The following is a 21,937-nucleotide window of genomic DNA, read 5'->3' as shown; positions in this document are numbered from 1 at the left end:
CCTGGGTCCTGCTTGGCATCAGGATGGCCCCGAAAGAGGATCTGCAGGTATCATCCGCGGAATTGGTCAGCAACCGACAACCCAACCTTGTTGGCAGACCTCCGCAGCAAGCTCGCCTCACTAGCTGCCCCTCCCCCTACCCAACACGGTAGCCGATCGTCCCGCCTGCCCAAGGAGCTGATGCGGCTGACTATGTTTTCGTCCGGCGTGGCTTACATACTGCACCCCTGCAGTGCCCTTATGAAGGTCCCTACAGAGTCCTGCAGCGATCCGGCAAGACTTTCATGTTGGACATTGGGGGTACAAGCAAACTGTTCACGGTTGACTGCCTCAAGGCGGCACACCTGGACCTCAGTCAACCAAATCAGATGGCCCAGCCCAAACGCCAAGGCCGGCCGCCCAAGCAGCGGGATGCGTAAGCCAGTTCTGGGGGGATTGTGTGGTGGCGCATATACTCGTGGCGAACAGGCCCCACTTGTAGAGCTGCGTGGCGGTGCAGCCGCGAGAAGATTGCGCCATCGAGGGACCTCCTTGCCTCGTGGCTTGAACCCAGCATGCGCCTCAGGGTGGCATGATGATGTCACTGCCCGCATGGGGGCGGAACTCACGCTGCCCTTAAAGGGGCGCGCGCTAGTTTTGAAAATAAATGGTCGTTGAGAATCTCCAACATGGTGGTGTGAGTCTCTTTCATTGTAGCTACCGCTACAAATTCACATATAATAATAAAAATGGTGTTGAAACTTAAAACAAGGAATTCTAATTTGGAAGAAAATTAATCAACATATTGGGCTCAAATTGGGGCTGTCTCCAAAAGCACCCCTAGTTCTGAATAAACTGCTCCCATGACTGTAAGTAGCAAGATCCTGGTGCGTGGAGGACTGTTACGAGCAGGAGCAGCTTAGAGGTAAATATTGTTTGCTAAATAGGACATTCCACTGTGCTTTTTTTCTTTTCTGAGGGTCAAACTAGATACAAATATGGCCCTATCAGATTGCAGTGACATAGAGACCCTGATTTGAAGGGGGAACACATTGAAGTTTATTTTGGCAATGTATTTCTTACTTTGGGGGGGTATGCCTAAACCAGGCCTTCACAAGGCAGAGGTAGGAGTTGGACTTGGGAATAACAGTTGACAAGTGGCGTTGGTTGGACCTGTGTCGGATCAGTGTGATGGCAATCATTATTGTGTGGTATAGGCTGGTGCAGTATAACTTTCTTCACCAGCTATACCTGACACAGCAAAAATTGAACAGTTCAAAATCAGAAATCTCAGACCAATGCTTCAGATGTGGCACACAACCTGGACATGTACCAAGGTGAGGCCCTTTTGGGTAGACCTGGAGAAGCCCTGGGGAAAATAATAGGCAAAGAATTCCCACAGGATCCGGAGTTGTTCCCATTGGGAAATATGATGGACATAAGACTTGCAATGAAGCTGTCCAAATTTCAAATCTAATTTGCATTGGCAGTGGCCACGAAGTGCATAGCAGTTATCTGGAATTTCGGCTCCAGCTTGAGCAATATGAGCTGGAATGCAGAAATGTAGAGCGATGTTCCCCTGGAAAAGATCACTTAAAATCTTAGGAAAAAGAACAGTACCTTCCTTAAGATTTGGAAATTGTACCTAAACTTCAGAGGTGTCCTGTCTCACGGCTAGCCCCATCCTATCCCAATCTGGGGGGAAAAAAAAAATAAAGAAGACCATGGATAGGCCACTGAGGTGTAACAAATCCACATATCCCTGATTTATGTTTTTGGCCTTTGTTATGAGCATCTTGAATGTCAGTTGTTGTGCTCTGTTGTGTATGATTACTGGGGGAGGGAGGGGTGGGGGAAAAATGGGCTTGAACTCGATGATGAAACTTGTACAGAAATGATGACTAAGTTTTGATCAACATTGACCACCGTTCAAGTTTGAAAACTGATAAATAAAATATATTTCTTTAAATCGTGCTGAGACCTATGCTACATTGAGAAGTTAAAAAAACATTACACTAATTATCAGCCTATTCCATTCAAAGGCTACTGGCTAAACATAAGCAATCCACTACCTGATAATAAAAAGGAAGGTTTTCAATGTCGTCAAAAACCAAAAGTTACCTAACCTTACAAATTTTGAAAATAATTAAGAACAATTCACCATAAGGAAACAAAGTCAAGATTCATTTCAGTAGTGGAACATTTAATATTTTCCAAAGTCAGACATGCCATCATATCAGACAACCATTGAATGTGAGTGGGAGCGAAAGCATCTTTCCATCTCATTAATATGGTCCTTCCAGCAATAAAGGAGGTGAGGGTCACTACATGAGATTGTGAAGCAGTCAATTTCAGACCTGTTGGCCCATTTATTCCAAAAAGTGCGACCAAAGGATTTGGAGTCAAAGTAATGGGTATTAACAATCTTGTAGTAAATTAACCAGGGTAAAACTGCAGAAATAATCCATGAAAATAATCTGCTGTTGCTCAGAATAATTTCCAAAGCATATCTTTAGTTACATACTCTGAATGACACTGAACCTTACCTTTATTATTTATCTACAATGAAAATACGTCATTCCAATGGGTATTTTACACAGCAGTAGAAAATTGTTTTTCCTAAGTCCAACTCCCACCTCTACCTTGACTTGTGAACGCCTGGTTTAGGCACCCCCCCCAAAGTAAGAAATACATTGCCAAAATAAACTTCCATGTGTTTCCCCTTCGAATCAGGGTCTCTATGTCATTTGCACTCTGGTAGGGGCATATTTGGATCTAGTTTGATCCTCAGAAAATATCTTATTTGTAATAATTGGATCATTTAAGTTTGAGCAAGTCATCTGAATGCCTAGTTTTCTTAGACATCATCAGAGGTTTAGCTTTCTGGTCACTGACAAATTCAGTTGTTTATATAGATTGGTCTATCACTTTACCAGATTTTGAAACCACTCCATAGCCTTTTTTTTTCCAAGATTCTTTTGTTATATAATTTAACAGAAAATGTAATATCACCCAAAATTTCTAAAGCAAACCAAGAGTCCCCATTAGTATTGTTCAGTGCCCCTTTCAGTCAGAGAAAGGGAAGTAACAGAGAAGGCCCTTCAGAGTCGCCTGAGAGTCTGTGGATTTGCCTCCAGCACTTCTGTAGCCTCTGCACCTGTACAGACTCTTGTTCAAACCATCAGTAACCCAAGTTGCAGATCCAAACCTCCAGCATGATCAGTAAGCCTTCAGTGCCCAGGGCCCATCAGGAACCCTTCTTGCCCTCAGCACCTTCTCGACTCCGATTCCATTGACTGGTTTCCATGAGCGAGTCTCTGGTAGCCTGCACCCTGCTTGGGTCCTTTGACTGCAGTTCACCAACAAACTGTACATAGCCTGTGTGAATCTTTAGTTGCTGCACCCCTCGCTGGTCTGCTGCTCTGGTTACTATCTGTAGGATCATCAGCTATTATCATCCTTTTCAACGGGCTGTTTCTCCCTTTTTGTGGTGCACTGCACTGATCCAATGCTCCCCAGAGTCTGCAACTCCTTGAGGCCTCTGCCAGCACTGACACCACAGACTTGGGTACAGACACTGCAGTTGCAGGATTTTAAATAAAAACACAGTTGGTTTCTCTAACAGGCCATTTCAAGCCTGTGTAGAACCATTGACATTTGGACTGGGAGGTTGAAACCTGTGGAGGAGAGCTGTGTCTCCGCTTCCCACTCTCTCCAGGTCTGCACCAGTGCAGCACTCCCATGACAGCAGCTCTGGCACCACTAAATTTTGCCCCTAAAATGAAAAATTTCCCACATTTACAATATTTGAGCTATTGATTGTGATGATGTTCAACAAATCAATGATCTTAAATGAACTATGTTTTTTTTGCACCAATTGATGCAATGTAATTGATTCCAACAGGTACAATGTACAAACCCTGATTGTGCAAAATGGCGTCAATTAACAAGAGACATCCAGATGACTACAACATTAGCAAAAATGTACCGTTGTGGCATGAAAACTCATACTGCAGTTAAGGTGAAGGATAATATGTATCACAAGTGTATTGATAAACAGTAATTTAGAATCTATTTTGCAGCCAAACTGGTGTTGTAAGATATTCAGAGCTTCATTTTGAGTCCATTTTAATCATGTCCTCAAATCTTTCCACTGAAATATCGAAGTGATTTTAAAAAAAGATACTTTGTTCTATCCAGGAATGTGTTCAATGCATCGATCTATTTGTCAGGAGAGGAAGTTAGCATTTTGATTCCCAAGATTGTCTTCTATTACACAAGCATACAACATTTTGTCTTGCTCTTGCCATTTATGTCTGTTTTCAGATTGGCTTTTTAATTCTATGTTTTTATAGTATTATAATCGAGATCCCAATTCAACATTAATTACGATTTGTATGGTAAAATGCTCCAGGAACACTATCACCTTCAATTTAACACCAAAATAAATTTTAGGATAGATGATCAGAAACTTGAACAAAGAAGTGAATTTCAAGGAAATTAACGGAGGAGGGATGGAGTTCTGGGAGCATTTTAGATGTAATTAGTTCAGTTTTCTTCATATTTCAACATGGTAAAGACCTTTTTAAAATTGATTTATGTTTTCTTTCCTTTACTCTTATGGGTCTAAATATCTTCTTTGTGCCTTGATGAATAAATCTAAATATATTATTTCAGATGCATGTTGACCCAAGTACTGCATAATTTGATTGTAATCCTGTATCATGTGAATTAGCATATTTAACATTTTGGCTGCGTTGATCATTTCTCTGAATTGTTTGATCATTGTGGATTAAATTATTAAACAACCCATTTTAGTTACACTTGAAAATTAAATTTGTATTGCATTTCAGTCCAGGTCAATCAGGTTAATTGCAGATAGTGGTGGTCCAATACACTTCCGTTGGCTGTCTATCGAGAGCTTCCTTTACTTTCATGAAATCCTGATAATAAACTATTTGTTTCCAAATGATCAACGATTTTTGGCTGCACCCTATTTATGTCTGAATCTCATCGCTTAAAATGTATTGAATAGCATTCAGAACAAACTTCAAGATACCTTTATTGCTATGTACTGTAATATTAAACAAAATTGCCTTCTGCCTACCATACGGCAGAAAAAAAGTCGCCATTTGTGTCACCCAACGCCCCTTACTATAGAGTAAAATAAGAGTGTCCCTTCAGAGTCACTGAGTCTGTTAACACCCAGAAATCTAAGTACAATATATAGTAGGAATTGGTATAATCGATTAAACCCCACATTTCCTTAAGTAAACCAAAATGATCTGAGCAGAATCCTCCCCTGTGCTGAAAGATGCATGTTTAAAATACTACATGCAATTATTATGCTAATTATTGAAGTAAAGGTTGTAATGATTGGGTTACCTGAGGCTAAATATGCTTTTTTTCCAAAATGAGTGTATTTTCCTATTCAGTCCCATCTTTCCATTCTCAACGTATTTTCTTTTGCATCAAATAAAAGTGTTCTAAGAAAGGGTAATGATCTGAAACATTGTTTTATTTTTTCAAACTCTGTGCTTGACTGCTGCGTTCATTCAGTATATCTGTTTTTGTTCCTAATTTTTACCATTGGTAATTAATTAGTCTTGAACGCCTTTGGCTTGCATGATCAAGACTCCAACTTGGAATAACGCTTGGATTTACTTGCATAGAACGGTATGAACTCTTCAGCCCACAGTGTTGTGCTGACCCACATAAACAACCTCCACATCAATCAACCCTTCCTTCTCTCACAGCCCTTAACCCTCCTTTTTTTTTGCTTCCATAAGCCTAATGTCTTTTTGGTACCAGCCTCAGCCACTGCAATGAATTCCAGGCACCTACCATTCTCACAAAAAACCTACCTCTGATATCTCCCAGAAACTTTCCTCCTCTCACCTTTAATGAATGTCTTCTGGTATTGGCCAGAGCTGCCACGAGGAAAAGGTGCTGGATGTCTCATAATCTTTTACTAAATGAATTCTGCACTATTCAGATGTATTGAGTATTGGGAGATTCAAGAGGCTGATAGCTGTTAAATAAAAACTGTTCTTGAATCTGGAGGTTTCCGGATTTCAAACTTCCATACTCTTCCCGAAGGTAGCAGCAAGAAGAGGTTCTGACAAGGGTGAAGGATGGAGTACAAGTTGGAAGAATGTAGTTGGAGAAAATGGTGATCAGATGGGAATGTGGACATGAGGCACAGGATCAAATTTGATCTTACTAAATGTCCAAACAGACATGTGAAATTGTTTAAGGTACTTTTGCATCCTTGTGCCCAGAGAAAAAAATCTACTTTTTGTTTTCATCCAGAGTGAAAATACAGATCCCTGTTCTTTGTCCGAAGACATGGTAAGTATCAATGATTGAATGTAAGACCTTTGTTTCACCAAGAAATGACGTGAAATTCACTTATGGTGTTTTACAAGAACATAAAAATTTGTCACTGAACCACATAAAGGTATTTTGACAGGCAAAATAATAATTTGTTAAATAATAATATATTAAAATTGGAGATGTGCAACAGATCAGAGTTGGGAAACACCATGACCATGGAAGGTTGTAAAAGGAAAGAAAACTCCAGAGATATGATGAGCAGAGATATGAAAGGCTTTGAAGCTGATGAGAATTTTGTAATTGGGCATGGATTTGGTATTGGTTTTAGTGAATGAGCATTTTTGGAATGCTGGGTGAACAGAATTCATTGAGTGTACATGGTCAGAAAAAATTTGGATAACTTGGGTGGGAGATGTGGATTTGATAATGAATTGTGGAGGAGAGCGTGTAGCATTATGGGTTGAGGGAGTGCCGTTGTGCCCAGTGTGATTGATTGGGATCTGTTAATGCAAATATGAAGAATGGATTTGGGCAAGAGATACAAGCTTTGTAGGTTGTGTTAATGTTCTTTGCTTAGGCAAAGGAGAAATATTTGCTAATAAGAGCCACTCGGAAAATGGCATGAAGTGATCTTAATTGAATTAATTTCCAAGGAAGACCCTTTTTAAAAAAGAAAGCAGTAAGTTAAGAGAATACCTGGTTGTCTGTGAGTGCCTGACAACAGACACACATTGTGTCATTGTGCTGAATTTTCTCCTGGCATTGTTGTAAGTCAGTGGTTTTTAAACTTTTTATTTCCACCCACATACCACCTTAGGTAATCCCTATGCGATAGGTGCTCTGTGATTAGTAAGGGATTACTTAAGGACAGCATCGAATCCACATTGCTGAAGATCCAACTGCGCTGGGTAGGTCACGTCTCCAGAATGGAGGACCATCGCTTTCCCGAGATCGTGTTCTATGGCGAGTTCTCCACTGGCCACCAAGACAGAGGTGCACCAAAGAAGAGGTACAAGGACTGCCTAAAGAAATCTCTTGGTGCCTGCCACATTGACCATCGCCAGTGGGCTGATATCACCTCAAACCGTGCATCTTGGTGCCTCACAGTTCGGCGGGCAGCAACCTCCTTTGAGGAAGACCGCAGAGCCCACCTCACTGACAAAAGACAAAGGAAGAAAAACCCAACCTTAACCAACCAATTTTCCCTTGCAACTGCTGCAACCATGTCTGCCTGTCCCGCATCGGACTTGTCAGCCACAAACGAGCCTGCAGCTGACGTGGACATTACCCCTCCATAAATCTTCGTCCGCGAAGACAAGCCAAAGAAAGATGTGGGTGGAAATAAAAAAGTTTGGAAACCATTGCTCCAAATGGATGTATGACTGGAAACTGAATGCATGTCCAACATGGAAAACTGCTTATCTGCACGTTAAACTTCAAAAGGTGTGATGAATTTATGGAATTCTGCATTTAAATCTTAAAAAACAAAATAATAATATTGTAATGTGGGAAATACTGACCTTTCATACGCAATGCTGAAAAAGGCAGTGCAATGTGATTGAATTGCTTGGCAAGTTTTTGAATTGCATGGCTGAGAGCTCATGACAAAAATTAAAATTTAATTGAAGCAAAGAATTACTGTGAATGTTCATGTGAGTCATATGGATGTTATCTTCTGACAAGCTCTTTTAAAGTTCCAGTCACTTTCTTTACCAAGTTGCTTAAACTTGCTTAATAGTGCAAGTACTAAAATTAAATATTGAAACTTTATTTGAAAATCAAAAGTCAATAATTCATTCTCATGGGTATTTGTGGCCCCATTATTTGTTTCCTAAAACTGATGTATCCATCCATATAAATGAATTTTCAGATTAGTTTCTGTCATAATTTTTCAGCGAGTGAGTGAGGTTGGAGATAGCAAGTGGTACTCCATGTTAATAGTGCCTCCACTACTGAAGGACAGCCCAGCTGCCCCTTTTCTTGGGGCTTACTATCCAGACTGTGTGGGCATGAGTCCCTCCTGCGCCAACACTAATCGTTTTCACAATGAATACTCCAGCATGAAGATAAATTCATCAGAGCATACTAAGAGTACTGTTCTGTCACCCGGTAAGATGTTAATTAAACTCATGATAATGTTTGTCAATAGATCTTGACTTTGTGTGAATTTTATATGTTGTATTGGTGCAGTGTTTGAAAATTGATATCACTGGACATATAGAATTTTATTTTAAACTTGGCTAAAGCCTTTTGGGTGAGTTGTTTCTTAAACCCACAATTCCCAAAATTAACCATTTTTATTTATAAAATGTTCCTTTATCAAAAGAATGGACTGTCAGGTTCACAGATCGACAGTTGCTGAGCATAATTCTTCCCTGAATTTCCCTCACCCCAGAAGAGCAGGTAATTTATACATTGGGGCCTTTTAAACTTGCCACAAAAAATGTCTTGTAATATTAGACGATAATTGCCAATAGGCTCTTTATATTTCGAGAATAAACAATTTTCCCCACAAAGTCCCCTTCTTTATGACTCATTTTAAAACATTTATACTGTCAAATTTACTTTTTACTTTGCTTATTTTTTTGTTTTTCATTCCTTTCATATCTGATTTGTCCAGTAAATTTGTTTGCCTTCCTAGTTTTCCCATTTTCATTATAAATCTGTAGTCATATGCTACTCGAAAGAAGACTCACATACGTAGGTTAAGCTCTGAGTTTTATTAGGGCTCAGGCCTGACTTTTATCCTTGCACTATTCCCGCCGTGGCCCCTCTTTGCTGACATCACAGCATGCATAACAAAAGTGGGTTTCCTGCTCACAGGTACTTTCTTGCATATCAATGCCCTTCTTCCCTGTGCACTCTCCCTGTCTGTTGGCTGTGCAGCAAGGCCAGCGTCATTTTGGGGTCACTGGCCTTTAAGCTGCTCTTGCTGTCCACCTGCCATTTCGCTTGTTGGGGTGAGTGCCGCTGTGCAGGCTGCTGGCCTTTGGTGGCTCGCCACCTGGAGCACTGGCGCATATTACTGCTGCAGTGGGCCACCACAAATCTTTAGATTCTGTTAATGAGTTCCATTGTTGCTTCCCAAACAAGTTCCCCATGGTCCCAGATGCATTGTTGCTCTCATTTGCAGAACTGCTCTTTTGATGGTCAAGCAGTTTTGAAAGCAAAATATTTTAAAACGTGACGTTTCACAAACAAATCCAGTTAACTGGTCATGCTTTAGCCAAAAATAAACACAAAGATGTTAGGATAGTGAGCAAAGAATTGTTGAAGGAACTCAGTAGGTCAGGCAGCATCCATGAATAGAAATGGTCGGTCAAATCGTCAGGTTCCTTTATTGATACTTGATAAAGGGCTCTGACACAAAATGTTGACTGACCATTTTTACCCATGAATTCCGTCTGACCTACTCAGTTCCTCAATGTTTCAACAAAATTTGGTTCTAAACATTTGAGCTGCTAACATGATCCAAGTGATTGTGCTGCATGTTGTCTTGGGGGAGATGAATTGATTTCTTTTTTGATGCAGCTTTTTAGAGATTTGGGATTTCCTCAACCTGATTTTTTTGGATTTCATGACAAATGAAAGAACAAATATAAATAGGAAAAATGAGATAGAAAGAGAATGGAGATATAAATTGTGATACAGTAGTAAATGGGAAACAAAGACAAAGAGCACAAGAGTTTGTTGGAGAATTGGCAAGAGATTGTGTAGAATTGGAAAGAGACAGTCATTGGGGATAGTAATCCCCACAAGTGTTTGTGTGTGAGGGGTGCTGTAGAAAATAAAAATTGTTTGCAGTAAAAGTCCAAAAATTCAGACTGCTTGGGGATTGGGTTGGTCCAGATTTTTGTATTTTCCACATACTTGGGCAGTACTTTCAAAATTTAGATTTAAGGAGGAATAAAGAGATGACAGGTAAATATTGATATTTATTCATTAGCAAATGCAGCAGACTTCAATGATCAAAAGAAGCAGTTTTGAAGAAAAAGAAAAATTGCTAAGTGTAAAAATGCCATTGTGCATCTGTGGCGCTTACAGATGCATGCATACAAAACCCCATGAAATTTAAAAGGGTGGAGAGTTTTCAAAAAGTCTAGATTTTTGGCATTCAAAATTTTGGACTTCTGTATATATTAATGTAAGCTTGGTCTTTGGTCTAATGTACTTCCTACAGGCAGTGATACTTCAGAATGACTGATGAACTGCTCATACAAATCTTCCGTGACTCCACTATTTATTTATTTTTATATATGTATCTGTGTACTGCATATGTATTGTTTATCTGTATGTGTATTATGTCTGGATGTGTGTTTGAATGTTTTTTTGCACCGAGGGCCGGAGAATGCTGCTTTGTCGGGTTGTACTTGCACACTTGGGTGGTAATGAACTTAAGATGCATCACATCCATTGAATAATGGAGAACAATGTTAAAGTGCACATGCTAATCTGAAACTCTTCATAATCCTATTTGATTAACTAGCTGGACTAACTTTGAATCTTTTGTGATCAGTTACAGGAATGAGTCCTTACTTCCAACCTTTCTATCAACCCAATGAGTGTGGAAAGGCCCTCTGTGTGAGGCCAGATGTGATGGAACTGGATGAGTTGTACGAGTTCCCTGAATATTCTCGGGATCCTACAATGTACTTAGCATTGCGCAATCTAATTTTGGCTCTTTGGAATATTAATTGCAAGGTAAGCCTTGTGTGGATAATGATGTTCGATTTCTCTATGCACCCATCCACTAACCTACCCCTTCCTTTCATTTTCCCTTGTTGTATTTTTTTCCCCACTTAAACTCTTATTTGATAATATTACCCATATGTTCTAAGGTATAGTCCAAACTTTGAGGATCTTTATACTGAAGGCCACACTTTCCATGAGACTAAACCATTTGTTGGAATGAGACCCATTATTTTCAGGCCACATTGTGAAGCCATTTATATTTACAGCAGAAAAGAATTATTCACCATTTACATCAATTAGAGGTGGTACCTCTGACTATTTGACTTGTATTTCATAGCCACTTCATTCGAAGCCTGGACATATTATGTTCTGGTTCAGACCACACAGTTGCAGATGATTGATTAAAAACAAATGAATGTTAATAGATGTACAAGGCATATCAAATAAAGTGAGCTGAAATTGTTAATTGACCATTCTCTAGCAATTAGCATGGAGTACAGCACATTGTACAGTTTCCCAAATAGGTAGATATGAAAAGATCATTTGAAACAACAAATTTGAACATTTTCTTTTGCTCCGTGTTTGCACTGAATACCAGATTATGTTGAAAATGACCAGGGGTTTACAAATTGGATTGTAATAGGAGTTTAACCTGCCAAATTGGCACGTTTTCTACCTGTGCATAGGCCAATTGGTGGGTAGAATTTTTAAAAAACTGCACAGGTAGGCAAACCACCTCTGAAGTGGATTGTCTACCCATGTACATGCACTGTGCAGCTGCTGCAGGTCAATTTGTAAGCAATCATGGCTGCCTGGGTAGAAAATGACGTCAGCGCTTGCATGCTATGGCCATCTTCTTTACCCATAATCCCCCCACGCCGCTGGAACACCACAGCGGTTCCAGCAGCGTGGGGAATTTATGGGTAAGAGGGATGGCCATTGCTCCTGCCTCATCTCCCCTGACCCAACAACGTTCTCCCCTGGCCCCGACTCTGCGTTCCTTCCCTGGCCCTGACAGTGTTAGGACTCTGCACTTGCCATGGCCCCAACAGCACCTCCTGCCTGCCTTCTGCCCCGATTCTACGCCTGCCTTGGCCACTTACCTTTTGGAGGCCAATACAGAGAGCAGGGGAATTCCCCTGCAGGGCTTCCAGCGATGCGATAAGTGTGCGACACGTTACATTGTGTCATTGAAGGGGTGAGAGTGCCCTTAAATTGTCTAGTTGCTGTAAGTAGCTTACAAATTACTTTTTAATTTTGCTGCAATATGATTTAATTTCTTTTTTCTTAATTTGCAGGAGGTTCTCACCCCTCAAAAATGTGCTAACCATGTAGTTGTTCGAGGACTTGTTCGTATTCGCTGTGTGATGGAAGTGGAGAAGATATTGTATTTTGTTACAAGAAAGGGCCTTGTTAATACTGGGGTCTTGACAATCAATCCTGATTGTCCTCTCCTGCCCAGTTGTTACCATAAGGTTGGACTGTTAATGTCTTGGTTTGGTCTTCATATCGTTTTTTAAAAAAGATCAAAGATTATAGACAAGTGATGAGTGATGATCCAAATGATTAATCTGAAGGCTTCCAATATCATTTATCAGTGGGGTAGAGAGTAAAATGGCACTATCTTACTGCAAGAAAATGTGTTCAATTTAACTGTTTGGAAACTTGAAGTTAGAAAGTATTAATAACTGATCATCAGTTACTATGTGCATATTATTCTTTTCCACAGAAAAATGTGATTGTTATTGGAGCTGGTGCCGCAGGCTTGGCAGCTGCACGACAACTGCAGAATTTTGGGATCAAGGTAAGTCAGCTTTTGGAAGTTTGATCACAAATACATTTTAATTTAATAACTGGCATAATCGTATTTACAAAATAGGCTTAGACTGTGTTAATTAAATCGGGTTGTGTTGTAAAAAGTGCTTATGAAATCTTGCCTGCCCCAGCAATCTGGCTTATCCTTGTGCAAATGGCTGATGGATGCCTTTAATATCACTGAAATCCTCACTTGCTCGATAACACTGATTGATCTGTGTTTCTGTAGTTCTTGTATGCTGACACACCCTTAGGATTACTTTCACTACTCCATTCTTCATGGTATAAGTTTTTAAATTGTCAGTCATCGAAATCCCATCACTATTTCTTTTATCTCTTTCCTTTCAAATACTTTCCAAAGCATGAAATATTCCATTTGCATGGATACCTCCTTATGCGACCCCTTCAAAGTACAGTAAAACCTCATTAGAATGCGGTAGTTGGTGTCCAAGATTTCATACCGTGTTACAGCCGAGTCGCAGAACAGATGCAGGGATGTCTGCGCTGGGGGGCAGGGGCAGCGGGGAGGTGGACTGTCAGGCAGCGGGGAGGGGGGATGTCAGGCGCGGGGAGTTGGGTCGCCAGCTGATTGTCATCAGCCCGCCCCTTAGCAGTTTGTGGTCCACAGGCACCTGTGCTATAAGCCATTGCGTGGATTAACGAATCGCGTTCTAACGAGGTTTCACTGTATTCTAGCAGGTTCAATTTTGAGTGTAGAAGAAGATGCTTGGGTGCAACACCAGTTATACATCCACTTAAAGTTACAACACAAGATTTCATGCATTCTAAAGAACAAAGGCATTATGCATAACAAAGTCATCAAGGATTAAAGATGTCCAAACCTGCCACAAATAGATATGAATGGAGTTTGGGGGGGAAAAAAATAGCAGCACTGTGGGAGCTGCTGTCATGACAGTTCTGCAGCTCATGTGGAACCAAGGAGCAGAGAACAGCACTGCTCCACAGGGTCCTACCACCTGGTTCTATTGCCAATGGCTCTATACAGGCTTTAAGCAGCCTGTTAAAGGAACTGACGGTATATGTTTTTTTAAAAATCCTGCAACCACTGAGGTCTGTGCCTAAGATGGCAGCACCTGTGCTGGGCAGCAAACGGCAAGGGGTTGCAGCCTCTGGGGAAGTAGTGACCTGGTGCAGGGCAACAGAAATGGGGAGAACATGCCCTGATGAAAAGGAGAAGCAGAGGATACAACCCTACAGGGCAGTGGCCATGGCACCAGACCAGCAAAGGAGTGCAGCAGTCAAAAGACTTTCACAGGCTGCTGCCGACTTGCAGCTGGAGGACACCCACAGGCTGCGGCCAACTGGAGACTGGCTCATGGGAACCAGAATTCAAGATGGTACTAGGGCAAGAAGAACTGAAGGGTCTCTGGCACTAATTGTATCAGAGATTTGGATCTGGAACTTGGGTTGCCGATGTTTTCAACAGCAGTCTGTGTGGCCGTAGAGGCTGTGGGAGCACGAGAGGTCAAACCACAGACACAGTGTCACATTCTTTTGGTGCTCTTTTTCCTATTGTTAGGGGTGCTGGGCAATGCTCATGGCAACTCTTTGTTTGCTTTGTGGCAGAAAAAAGTTGGTATATTATGGATATTGTATTTTTAATATATTATTACTTGACAATAAAAGGAATGTTTAGAACCTTAGGACAGCCATTCTCAATCGGGTCACAGCATATTTACGTAAAAGCTCTTTCCTCTTTTCACCCTCATATAACAATTATTTTTGTTTTTTTAAGTGGTTGGTTAGAGAGAATTAGAGAATAAACGAAAACTTGACTACTTCACAGGGAAGGGGGCTCATAAACTTTGAGCAGAGCCTTGGTGGGAGGCTATAGCTGAAAAAAAAAATGGCTGCCTTGGGACATAACATCACAATAAAAATGTATATTATTTCAAAGACCAGGTTAAAGTATTTGTAAGAGTCTTCATCTAGAATTGCTATGTTGATGATTTGTTTCAGCAACCTTGTGAAGACCCACCATTGTAGAAACTAATAACTTGTTCAATTCACTCACAAAATACCCCAGAGCATTAAATCCAGAAAAGGCTATGGGGCAACACACCAAGCATTTGTCTTCAGTGTTGTAAACAGATGCTTCAGACCCAGCACGGTCAGCTTTGTCATTGTTGAGGTTGGAAAAATCTTTGGAGCAATTTCCACTTGTTATTCATCCACTATTATTTATACCTGTATGTAGCTGGGTGTCGGGCTTTGAGATTGTCATGTGTGATCACATAGTTAGGTTTTTGTTCGTTGCTTTCACCACATAGTTTATTTATTTTCACAGCAGATTTAAAACAACTCATGTTGACCAAAGTGTTGTATAGATCAAAAAAAATCTCAATCAGGCAACTATTTAAAGTATAGAATAAAACGAATACAAGAGGTTAGAACAGTGGTTCTCAACCTTTTTTTTTCCATTCACATACCATTTTAAGTAATCCCTATGCCATCGGTGCTCTGTGTGATTAGCAAGGGATTGCTTAAGGTGGTATGTGGGTGGAAAGAAAAAGTTTTGAAAACTACTGTTTTAATTGTACCTCATTGACTTGTTATGTGCACAGTTTCATAACTCCAAAGGAAATGAACCAATGACAATTTTTCTTAAGCAAAATATTTCAGTAACAATTGGGTTTAGAGCAGTGGTTCTCAACCTTCTCTTCCCTCTCACATACCACCTTAAGCAATCCCTTACTAATCACAGAGCACTGATGGCATAGGGATTACTTAAAGTAGTATGTGAGTGGAAAGAAAAAGGTTGAGAACTACTGGGTTAGAACACAAGGTAACAATCAGGTGCATGAGGAGGGCTCAAGTTGCTAGTGAATAAACGTACATCTTCAACCTGGGTGTATAAGAGTTGATGGAAGGGACTGATCTGATAGGAGAAATGTTGCTCCAGAGTTAGGAGGCTGCAATTGCAAAGCCGCGATCTCCTCCCGAGTTTATGATTTGAGCACAAAACAGCCAAGCGCCCTAAGTTGGCTGATCTGAGGGGGTCTTGAAGAAGAATAAGGAGTTAGGAGATCTGTGATTAAGAGGGGGCTAGCCCATTAAAAGCTTTATAGACAAATGGGAGAACTTTAAATCAATTCTGAGTAGCCTTTGGAGGAAGGCCAGAATAGGAGTGATATTGTACCTCTTGTTGGCACCTGTCAGGAGCCTGGCTACAGCATTCTGAATCAGTAACAGGTCGGATAATCCCAGTATAGAGTTAGAATAGTCTGAACAGGAGAATATAAGGGCATGGAAAACTTTCCAAAGATCTTTCAATGAAAGGAATAATTTGATTTTAGCAATAGTGCAAAGCTTTTACTACTGCATTAACTTGTTTGTTGAATTTGAAGGTGGAATCAAATATCACATCAGGGGATTTGATGTGGGGTTCAATGAGATAATTTTAGTAGAATGAGGGGGACCAAATAGGATAACCTCAAATTTTCCCTCTTTTTAATACTTTGTCCTCTAGACAGTTAGTGAGGCTGGGCTATCTTTGATTGGTCATTAGGTTTTAAGGGGAGATAGAGCTGAGTATCATTGGCATAGCAATGGAAAGAAATGCTGTGTTTTTGAATGATATGACCAAGGGGAAGCAGGTATAAATAAAACAGAATGGGGCCTAGAATAGACCCTTGTGGGAGCCCACAGAAGATGAAAATTGCCCATATTAACTGAGAAAGCCCTATTATTAAGTTATGATTTAAACCAGTTCAAGGTTGTATCACTGACACTGACCCCATACTGGAGAGGGTCTATTAAAATGGTGTGATCCACAGTATCGAATGCTGCACTAAGTTCTAGGAGAATTAGAATAGTGGAGCCACCGCAATCAGTAGAAAGGAGCAGGTCATTATACAAGTTTAGTATGGCTAACTCTGTGTTATGGTGGGGCTTGTAATCAGATTGAAATCTTTCCGATATATTGTTTTGATGTAGGTGGGGCAACAATTGGCTAAGAACAACTTTTTCAATGACCTTGACAAGTCTGTAATTTTTGGGTGTGGTGGAGTCTAAATTGGATTTTTTTTCAGGAGGGGCTGGACCACAGCACGCTTGAAACAAATTGGAACAGTCCCAGTGGCCAGGGTACTGCCAATGATAGAGAGGATGCTAGGACCACCTACGTTGAAAACATCCTTCAGGAAGGGAGTAAGGATAATGTTGAGGGAGCAGCTTGTAGGTTTCGTGGAGGACAAAGTCTTTCTGAGGGTGGGTAGTGTGATGGGGCTAAAATGGTCCATGTTAGATGAACAGAACTTTTGTACAGTTAAGTTATGGGAGGGAGGGGGTGCTTTTCCTGATGCTCTCAACTTTGTTTATGAAGAATTTTTAAAATTCTTCACATTTGATAAGAGACAGATCAGAGTTGTATTGGGTGATGGTACTGTACAAGACCTTGGAATTATGGAAGTTGTTTGAAATTAGGTTACCTAAATGTTTTGTTCTTTTGGCTTTTACCGCTTCCTGGTATATGTGCAGGTTGTTTTTCAAAATTCCGAGGGGAAATTTGTAGTTTATCCCACTTCCACTTTCGTTCATCTATCCTGCACTCCCTCCTCAGGGCTTTGGTGGTATTATTAAGCCAAGGCACAGGCTTAAACTCTAGGTTTTTTTTTCACTTTAAATGGGGCGACAGCATCCAGGATAGAAGAACAGGTGGTATTAAATAAGGAAGCTGGATGGGTCACGTCTCCAGAATGGAGGACCATCGCCTTCCCAAGATCGTGTTATATGGCGAGCTCTCCACTGGCCACCGTGACAGAGGTGCACCAAAGAAAAGGTACAAGGACTGCCTAAAGAAATCTCTTGGTGCCTGCCACATTGACCACCGCCAGTGGGCTGATAACGCCTCAAACCATGCATCTTGGCGCCTCACAGTTTGGCGGGCAGCAACCTCCTTTGAAGAAGACCGCAGAGCCCACCTCACTGACAAAAGGCAAAGGAGGAAAAACCCAACACCCAACCCCAACCAACCAATTTTCCCTTGCAACCGCTGCAATCGTGTCTGCCTGTCCCGCATCGGACTTGTCAGCCACAAACGAGCCTGCAGCTGACGTGGACTTTTTACCCCCTCCATAAATCTTCGTCCGCAAAGCCAAGCCAAAGAAAGAAAGAAGTTCCTCAGTGTTGAGTTGGGGAGGGGATGCCTCAATAGTGGAAGTATTTGGAGCTGCTATAAACTTATTAACAGTCCACAAGTTAATGTAATGGGAGTAGTGTATAGGAAGAAAGATTTGTTAGGGGAGAGATGCAGGGATAGGTCGAAAGTCTGACACACAGGTATCAATACTGGGTTGCTAATTGATAAATCAGATAAAATAACTAGGTCGAGAGTATGGCCTAGTTTATGAGACGATCCAGTTGAAAGCAGATCTAAGTTAAAAGCCTCAACTAAATTCATAAAATCATTTTACAAAGGGAAAACATGCATGGATATTGAAGTCACCAAGAATCAGAACTCGATCAAATTTGGGCATGGTGTTCAAATTACAGCTTCATCAGGTTGAAATGTAATTTTAAATCATATTTGAAACTGTTCCTGGTATCCCCTTCCAGGTCTTTAGTGAGTCTGGATTAGTCCAGTGACTGGATTGCAATATTGAGGGATATGTTGCACAAAATTGTTTGTTGTAGTATTCTGTTTTGCTACTGTTTGCGGCTTAGCAGGCTTGAATGCCCAGTGTTGAACTCAAGATATGTCCTATTTCTCTTTGCACAAAGGTTGAGTTGCCTATTTTTTTCAGTACTTTGGTAGGCATAGAACAGCCATTCTCAACTTTTTTTTGGCAATGGCTCCCTATGGACTCTACTCAAAGTTTATGGGCCCCCTTCCCGATGAAGCAGTCAAGTTTAGTTGGTTTCTGCAGTACTTCTTCCAAACGACTGTATAGAAGATATTAAAAAAATACAATTTAATACAATTTTAACAGTCTCCTTCGACTAAACAGAAATATGGAGTAGCAAATGAAACTTCCTTCTCTTTCCTCCAGCTAAGATAATTCTGGAGAGAAAGATGGGGGCCAACGTTGGTCCCACCTGAAATCAGTGAAATGGAGCGAAACATCTGGCTGGGGAATACACCCAAATTTATAACAAAAATGTACTATGCTCTCCAGAGTAAAAGTGCAGAACCAGGTTGACAGAGGTCGAGAGAGAGATGGGAGTCAGACTTAGATCTTGTAATATTAGAAAGATGTTGGTCTGATTGGTGTTTAGATAATATGACCAATTATAAATGCAAGATATGGATTTGTTCAGCATAACTTCCTACATCAATTATATCTTAGGCCACAGAAGCTACAAAGGTCAAAATCTGAAATATCAGAGATGTGTTTTAGATGTGGGATTGAAATAGGAATATTTTAACATGCTACGTGGTTGTGTGTGAAGGTGAAGCCTTTTTTGCAGGATATTGCAGGAAATGTTAACTAGAATAACAGGAGTGGACTTTGCAGATGACCTGGAGCTTTATCTTTTGGGTAACTTTATTGAAATAAGTAATAAGTTAACTAAATTCCAAATTTCTTTTGTCAAAGTAGCTTTCACAGTGGCTAAGAAGTAAATTGCAATTACTTGGAAGTCCAACTCTCCCTTACGATGGACTGCAGAGATGAATAGTTGTATAACTGTGGAGAAAATTATGAATTATAATAATGATAATAACAGATGCTGTTACAATATAAACAGATGTGACTTCCCTGAATAGATTTTTATGGATAATATAAATGTGAGATCTGATGATGTATTGATTTATATTTTGTGGAGGGGAGGGGTTTTTCTTTGTTTTTTGTATAAAAAAATTTAATATGTTGTGATAATGAAGATTTCACTATGTATATTTATAAAAAATGAAAAATAAAATATTTAAAAATACATTTTCATTCCTCCTTCCAGGCTAAATCCAGGGGGGTTATTAATCAAAATATTCCTTTTGTCCATCACAATTATATCAGATATAAATGCTCAGTATGACATTGCTTCAGAGAAATTGAATAATAAAATGGTAGTTTTTGCTAATATTTATGTCCCTAATGCAGATGATGTGGGGTTTTTTGAAGGTTTTTTTCTTCCTTCCCAGGCTTGAGTTTATACTCTTCAACAGGTTAGACCCTGCTTTGCATCGTACGTCTCTTAAACCTACATAATGAGTAAATCTGCCTCATTAATTCATTCTTTTTTTTAAAATCAGATTATGGTATTTCTGATGTTTGGTATTTTCTTTATCCAAATAGTAGAGAGTATTCTTTCTTTTCACATGTTCATCGAACTTATTTGCAAATTGATTACTTTCTTATAGATAATCAACTGATCCCACTGACTCATTCCTGTAGTTATCAAACAATAGTAATATCAGATTGTGCCCCTGTTGTGTTATCTATGACTCTTCCTGGCCTTCCTCAAATAAAAAGACCATGGCATTTCAATTCAAGGTTGTTATCAGATAATGACTTTTGTGAAATTTATGGAGAAGCAGATAACTTTCTTCTTTGAAACAAACAATTTGTCAGAAATTTCTAGTCTCTTGTTTGGGATGCTATGAAAGCTTTTCTGAGGGGGCAAATTATTTCTTACACTTTGAATATAAAAAGGAAGACCAATAAGGAAAGATTAGAATTAGTTAATCAAAGTAAACAATTAGATCCACCATATGCTTAATCTAAAAGTCCTGATCTTCTTTCAACATATCTGATTGAAAGCAAATTGTTGAAGAGTAAGAGTCAGTTTTATATCCATGGTGATAAATCAGGCAAGTTTTTAGCTAACCAGCTGAGAGGTTTTGAAGCCAAGAGACAAATTACAAAGATTCAAAACATTACTATAGATCATTTTGAGATAATCTATATTGAATGATGCATTCAGAAAATTTTTTCTCCTGACTTCTGAATTCACAAATTATAGTAATTTGATGAAAGATTTCCTGGATTGTTTAAACATTCCCATGCTTTCTTTGGATGACCAAATGAGACTAGATGAGCCTATAACATATGAGGAAATAGTTGCTGCTATTTCTTCACTACATTGTGGAAAAGCTCTGGGACCCAATGGGCTTCCTGTGAAGTTTTTCAAATCTTTTTCTCAATTACTTTCACCTCCATTAAGTTTGGTGTTTAGGAAGGGTAATCTTCCAGCAACATTTAATGAAGTGTTGCCATTAGCAAAGAAAGGTAAGATCCAACTGTAAGATCCTCTTACAGGCCAATTTCTTTATTAAGTGTTGATGTAAAAATGTTGGTCAAAGTTTTGGCCTGTAGATTGGAGAATATCTTATCACTTATCATCTCTGAAGACCAGGCTGGTTTTATTAAAAACCGCTACCTTTATTTTAATATACGTCGTTTGTTGGATAATTTGTACTTCCCTTCGAGTGAGATTCCCAAATGTGTTTTCTCCCTTGATATGCAGAAAGTGTTCGATCGAATTGAATGGACATATTTATTTATGATTTTAGAAAAATTCAATTTTGGATCAGGTTTTATTTCATGGATTAAATTATGGAATTATTGCCTTAAGTTTTCAATACTCATTAATTTTCAGCAATCACCACCTTTCAATCTTCAATGGGGAACCTATCAATGGTGTCTTCAAGTCCATTTCTTTTGAATTTGGTCTTAGAGCCATTAGTGACTGCATTTGGGGACATTTCAGGGATTTATGGAAAGGGAATGGAACATAAAATTTCCATTTATACAGATGATCTTCTGCTTTACCTTTATCAAATCCTGACACTTTACCATCCATGCTGTCAATACTTTCCCAATTTAGTAAGTTTTCAGGGTTTGGATTAAATCTTTTCCCTTTGAATACACCAACACACACCAATTTCCCTTTTAAAATTGAGAAAAACCATTTTAAATGTATCGATATTACATTTACAAGAATCATAAGAACCCCTTGAAAAAAAACTTTCTTGCATTATTAAAGCACGTGAAACAGTCCCTAATCCAATAGTCAAAATTTTCTATATCTCTGGTCAGTCGTATTAATTCTTTTACCTAAATTTTGATACTTTTTTCTGTCTATACCAATTTTCATTCCCAAATCATTTATTGATTCACTTGATTTGATTTATATAGTCTTGTATATGGAAGGGTAA

The 21,937-nt window shown here is 39.6% G+C and overlaps 1 protein-coding gene across 12 annotated transcripts in view; it reads left to right on the top strand.

Annotated features, from left to right (window-relative positions):
- LOC138748254 (lysine-specific histone demethylase 2) overlaps nucleotides 1-21,937 on the top strand; it is a 110,095-nt gene that overhangs the window by 56,765 nt on the left and 31,393 nt on the right. For all 12 annotated transcript variants that reach the window (XM_069908120.1, XM_069908103.1, XM_069908111.1 and 9 more), the window contains 6 exons: nucleotides 3,884-4,000; nucleotides 6,292-6,330; nucleotides 8,211-8,424; nucleotides 10,832-11,016; nucleotides 12,306-12,482; nucleotides 12,737-12,811. In XM_069908120.1, the coding sequence (XP_069764221.1) occupies nucleotides 3,884-4,000; nucleotides 6,292-6,330; nucleotides 8,211-8,424; nucleotides 10,832-11,016; nucleotides 12,306-12,482; nucleotides 12,737-12,811 (807 nt within the window). The remainder of the gene's footprint in view (nucleotides 1-3,883; nucleotides 4,001-6,291; nucleotides 6,331-8,210; nucleotides 8,425-10,831; nucleotides 11,017-12,305; nucleotides 12,483-12,736; nucleotides 12,812-21,937) is intronic.

Source organism: Narcine bancroftii, chromosome 1 (assembly GCF_036971445.1).
Source record: "Narcine bancroftii isolate sNarBan1 chromosome 1, sNarBan1.hap1, whole genome shotgun sequence".
In the NCBI taxonomy this organism is placed as follows: Eukaryota; Metazoa; Chordata; class Chondrichthyes; order Torpediniformes; family Narcinidae; genus Narcine; species Narcine bancroftii.
Note: the sequence above shows the minus strand (reverse complement) of the source record. Positions and strands in the feature narration are given on the sequence as shown.